This window comes from Salmo trutta, chromosome 2 (genome assembly GCF_901001165.1).
Source record: "Salmo trutta chromosome 2, fSalTru1.1, whole genome shotgun sequence".
In the NCBI taxonomy this organism is placed as follows: domain Eukaryota; kingdom Metazoa; phylum Chordata; class Actinopteri; order Salmoniformes; family Salmonidae; genus Salmo; species Salmo trutta.
Genome location: NC_042958.1, coordinates 71,919,256 through 71,925,255, shown reverse-complemented (window position 1 = coordinate 71,925,255; position 6,000 = coordinate 71,919,256). Strand labels below are relative to the sequence as shown.

At 38.7% G+C, this 6,000-nt stretch overlaps 1 protein-coding gene across 2 annotated transcripts in view; it reads left to right on the top strand.

Annotated features, from left to right (window-relative positions):
• The first annotated feature begins 2,088 nt into the window (after positions 1-2,088).
• Positions 2,089-6,000, top strand: part of afap1l2 (actin filament associated protein 1-like 2) — a 150,505-nt gene continuing 146,593 nt past the window's right edge. Inside the window, exon 1 of one of the 2 annotated variants that reach the window (XM_029714016.1) lies at positions 2,089-2,418. In XM_029714016.1, coding sequence (XP_029569876.1) covers positions 2,403-2,418 — 16 coding nt within the window. In that variant the 5' untranslated portion in view covers positions 2,089-2,402. The remainder of the gene's footprint in view (positions 2,419-6,000) is intronic. The other variant, XM_029714024.1, reaches the window with a different exon arrangement.

Sequence of the window (6,000 nt, the reverse complement as noted above, 5' to 3'; positions counted from 1 at the left end):
CACAAACATGCTGGAGAAACACAAATAACTTTTCAAAGATGGCTATGACGAGATACGAAACTTCACATCAAAAGTCAGAGTGCAAGAAGGAACCGAGCCTATCTTTCACAAACCACATGCTCCACCAGTAGAGAAAGAACTGGAGGGTCTACAGAAGAATGAGATTGTCACGAAAGTGGAGGGTTCACAGTCAGTCGCTGCATACTACCAGAGGAATATACACTGCTGAATGCTTATGATCTGTTTGCCACTCTAGTCGGTGGGAAGGTTTTCAGTAAGCTGGACTTGTCGTTTGCTTATCAGCAACTGAAGCTGGATCTGGAGTCAGAACAGTATCTGACCATCAATACACACAAAGGGGCTATTCAGATTCAATCACTTGGCCTATGGGATCTCGACAGCTCCAGCGATATTCCAACATACAATGGATCAGATCTTGAACAATGTTGTGTGCTTCATGGACGACATCCTTGTGTCAGCACCAACCATGGAAGAACACCTACACCATGCTGGTCGGTTAGCAGAACTAGCTAGACCAGTGGTCGCGAATCTCAAAGCCATTCCTAGTTGATCACCAAAAATGTATTTAAAAAACCCAACGATAAAGCCCTGCGTTCCTATTTTTTGGGATTTGCGGTTAGTTGAAGGCTTTGAAATCTAATACTCATACTGGATTTTACATCCTGCATCCTTTTTTGCCTCCCAAGTTTACTATTTTACAAAACAATATGAATCTATGGCATTACTTATACATAGGACAAAAGCTTTCATGTAATATACTAAATAAATCTAATTATTTAAACATCAATGTGCAGCTAGTGTGGTTACAAAGAAAAACAAGTATTATTAGTAGCCCATGACTTGGTTGGGACTCAACCCCTTGTCTATATGTCTCAGAGTTCCTGCTGAGCTATCATTCAGGTGCTCTACCTAGGAACACGTTTTTTTCAAACACTTCATAATTTCCTCAAAGTTTGTACCAACAGATGTAGCCAGTTGAATATGTATAAAAGTGCAACGTCTGCCTATGCCCACACATAGTCTAAAGAACATTTTACATTTTTAATACCCTCAAACACCAAGTTAGGCATATGCTACCTAATTTCAAAATAGCGCATCATCACTGTCAATCATGAATGATCATTCTTCAGGTTTTACTGACGAAACGTCCAAACTGCATCTCCATGCCAATCATTTGATTGACCTCAATCAGTTTCATGGGAATATGCATTTAGATCTTCTTGAATTACTGTTTTATGAGTGAATTAGAGTACATGGTGTTAACAAACTATTATAACTTATTGTATTTGGTTTTGCCTTGAGTTTTGGTGCATGAGAAAAACATTTGTGTATTCAGCTTCAGCGAACCATCCAAAAATCTCATTAGAAATTAGACATTTTTGGTGTAATAGTAATGTTACATGCCTATTTATTAGAAATGTTGGGTGTAATAGTAATGTTATATGCCAACTAAGCTATGGTATTATATTCGGTTATGTTATGTAAAATGCTAATGAATCATTACGTGATCTTGCGAGACATTGATTCAGCTTTGATCTAACTTTAATAAAGAAGCACCATTGTGAGAAGTGATAATATTCTATTTGTAATTGGAAATAATAATATTTGTAATAATAATGAGTATGATTTAGGCTTAGGAAACAGATCTTGATAAGGTGTCATTTTAAGCGATTGGAGCGCCGATCGTTTTTTATGGAATTTTCGTGGTAATTAAATACAATTTATTTCGAATGTATCTGAATACATTTTCCAGAATTCGTTTTACTAGCTCCGTTTATTCTCAAATTGAAAAAAGTGATGGAGCACTGCAAATCGGCATCGAAAGCTTGTCAGCATCAACATATTTCGACTATATAGATACTGCAATAGGCAGAAGGGAGTGTTTGGTAATGCTATTCTCATTTAGTAGCCCACCTGTCCCTTATTCAGTGGTGCCTATAGCCTAGCCCTAGGACATCAGATCCTGTAGGCACCCAATCAGTAGCCCTATACTAGAAACTGCCTACTGAACAATGGCACGAAAGTCTACCAATATCAGCTAATACCAGTAGAGGTCGATGTTTGAAAACAACTCGGAATCGAAAGAACCGAACCCATGTCGAAATCAGTGGGAACTCGCATTTTGCAGCATACGTTTCAAAAAAGCATGTGATCAAAAGAAGCATCGGACATCATTGATCACGTGGTAATCTTACTTTGAAACAAGCATCCGTACATTATATCGGATCAGTAGTTTTTTGAAAACTGCATCGGAGCTCAGGTATCTTTCAAGCGGCGTTTCACTAGCTAGTGTTGACATTCACAGACCGGCTACTACAGCCTGGGATTGTCTTCTCAGAGACGAAACAGTGACAACCGAGAGTCTTGGTCGTGCGTTGAGAATGGAAAAGCACAAAGGTATGGGCATAATGTATCTAAACTTCCAAAGTGAACTGAGAAAACAACGTGTGAGTCTGTTGTTTTTCTAAGCGCCTGGTCCTGTAGCCTTCTGGTACTTACTCAATATCTTGGATTATGCAGTCCTTTTGCAGTGTAACGGCAGTTCTGCAATTACTGCGTCCAAAATACCACAGTGGAGTGCAGTTACTGCACTTTTACTGCAGTTTCAAAACGGCAATCTTTTTTTGTAAGGGCAGAAACGCAATCAGATTAGAATGAGATTCCCTTGGTCCGACAGTGTTAACCCACATGAAAAAAATACTATAGTATTCACTGTAGTGTTTTTGCGGATTTTACTGTAGTATCCCCTGTAAAGTCTGCAAAAACACTACAGTGAATGCTATTGTTTATTTTAGTATACTGTAGTATTTACAGTTAACTATAGTATAAATACTGCAGCAAACAAACTGTAGTAGTATATACTATAGTATTCATGTAGTGTTTTTTCAGATTGTAGTATACTGTAGTATTTACTGTAGTGTTTTTGCAGATTGTAGTAGTATACTGTAGTATTTACTGTAGTGTTTTTGCAGACTGTAGTAGCATACTGTAATGTTTTTTGCAGACATCACTGTATTACTTACTGTAGTGTTTTTGTTTTATTATCTTTGACATAGAAGTGGAGACTTTCTCCATGACAAAATCTACTGGAGAAATGCTAAAAGAGCAAATTGTCCATAACGGGTAGATAGGTCTAGGCTCTGAACCGATAATTCAGCACTTCTACTATTTTCTATAACCTGTTGGGAAAACAAAATGGTCTATACATGTTATGTAGGTTTATCACTTATGGGTGGCATACATTGGATATGGGGGAGGGGAATAGGCAGCGTACAGTATATGCAAATAAAATACTGTAGTATTTACTATAGTAAAAAAAAAGAGTGGTTTTGCATACTAGTGTTTTTGCAGACATTTGCAGATAATATTGTAGTATTTACTAGTATTCTACAGTATACTACAAAATTATATAGCAAGTACTACATTTGATCGAGGGATACTACAGTGTGTAGTATAGTATTCTACATACTTCTATAGTAAGTACTGGAGTATTCTATAGTAAACTGTTTTGACAGTAAATATATACTCTGTCCTGGCCTACTTCTGTTCTCTCTGCTTCCTCTGGGAGGAACAATGTATATGTTTCATCCCTCCATTCCCAACCCTCCATTAATGGTTTCTCTCTCGTAAATAAACACAAGTTCATCCACAGCAGTCACTGGAGATGAATTCCAGTAGCAGCAATTGTTCTCCCAAGATTCCACAGATTCCTGCGGTTACTTTTCTCTCTGAGAATGTGTGCAGCGGTTAATGCTTTATTATTACTCACTGATAGACCCTGAGACGTGGGTGTTTATGGAATACATTACCACCTTGACTATTATGACTGCATGTATTGCATTACAGACACAGATCAATAAAACACACGTGGCTTATAAGCTATCTACATAGGATTCTTTTTACTTCAGGACCCCAACCAAAGTAGAATAGTGCTTCATATATGGCTGTCATCATTATCGTTAAATTTAGCCCAGGGGGAAATGTTGATTTGAAACTATTTTCATCAAATGGTTAATTTAGTGCCTCAGACCTAGGCTACAGGTGAAACAAAAGCGGTACTCATCTCGAGGTCCTAGATGCTGTGAAACCCCCTTGTGTATTATTCACATACCTCACTGTGTGGGAGGCATTGCCTTCAGAACAATGTAGTTGTGAGAGTTTTGACGCAGTTCTCTTTCACTTCATTATTTGTCTTCCTCTTGAGAAAACTGAACATCTATGCTATGTGATGTAGCCAATGTAAGTAAGCAGGATTTATATCTATGCACACAACCTACATGTCAAAGGCTGCGTTTATACAGGCAGCCCAATTCTGATATTTTATTTCCACCAATCACATCCAATCTTTTCACGTCAGATCTTTTTCAGAGCTGATCTGATTGGTCAAAAAAACAATTAGTGAAAAAGGCTCACTCAACAAACAACTCATTCAACTAATCAAGGGCTTGGCAGTTAGTTGAATCTGGCATTTTAGTGCTCGGGTAGAACAAAAATGTGCACCTTCTGGTGGATCGAGAAGACCCTCTTTTAGGGCATCTATGTCACCAGCTACATCATCTAAACCTCAACGTTATTGGCTGTGTTCAAGAGCATCAAAATCGTGATGTATCATGGATAAATTGTGACTGACTGACTGACCTACAAATAATAGTGAGTAGTTATTTATGATAAAAGGTCATTTGGAGATCAGCCAGTCTCGACCCGCCTGTAAAGTCGGCTGCAATGTCGAATGTGCCCATTTACATCTGCAATTACCCCCAACATTTGAACACTGGATGGGCTTTGAACCTGTAACCTGCTTTTTTGGGTTTAAGGCTCAGTGGGTTTGCCTGGTGTTGGGATGTAGAGGAGGCTGGCTATAAGATGCAGGCCACTGGAACTGGCCCCTGCTACATTGGAAGTGTGTCAGGGATTGTATGGGAGAGTGGTGCGTGGGTAATTCAGGAAGCCGAACAGGACAATAAAAATGATGAAAAGAAGGCTCTCTTCCTGCTCAGCAGCGGTGGGGCGCTGAGTTTCTTTGGGGGTTGTGTGTGTGCTGTGTTGCCCTGTGTGTTTCACACATTGAAACATGCTTTTGGGTGATTCCTCGTGTTTGTGTGTGTGTGTGTTCGCACGTGGCAAGCGTTTGTACATTCACTCTGCCAAAACAGTACACAGTTGCAGTCGCTCACCCTTCTCGATAACTTCAAACAGTCTAACCAGGTCTTGTGTCGCCTAGGCTGGTGTGCGACCGGTGGAAACGTTGGTTTGACATAGGCTATCCAATCTCTGGGGTTAGTTATGGACAGTCAATAAATTACACAATATAAATGGGACAATATCTTCATGTTGCACATATTTTAGTTGTCTCATTAAATGCTTTAAATATTTGGTATATGAATTGTTATAGTTGGTTTGAAGTTTTTTGCGCCATTGAGGCAAGTAGTCAGTTTTTTCTTTCTTTCTTTCTTTCTTTCTTTCTTTCTTTCTTTCTTTCTTTCTTTCTTTCTTTCTTTCTTTCTTTCTTTCTTTCTTTCTTTCTTTCTTTCTTTCTTTCTTTCTTTCTTTCTTTCTTTCTTTAGCTTTATTTAACCAGGAAATGCCCATTGAGACCCAGAGTCTATTTTTCAAGGGAAACCTGGCCAAGGCAGCAGCAACAATCAATACATTACATAATTAAAACATAACAATACAAAACAACATGATCCAGCCTAAAAAAATAATTTACACTCCTCTGTAACAGTCTCCCATCAATATTTTATATGAATTCAGTGGCACTAACATATCTAGATGAAGCATGGATTGTAGCTCTGGTGCACGAGAAGAGAAGGCAGTCTTGCCTAATACTGTGAATGTCCTTGGGACTTTAAGTAGCAACCACCTAGCAGACTGGGTACGGTAACTGCTGGTTGTGAAGGAGACCAGACTACAAAGGTAAAGAGAGGGTTTACCCAAAAGGGCTTTGTAGATGAACACATACAAATGTATCTTTCTGTG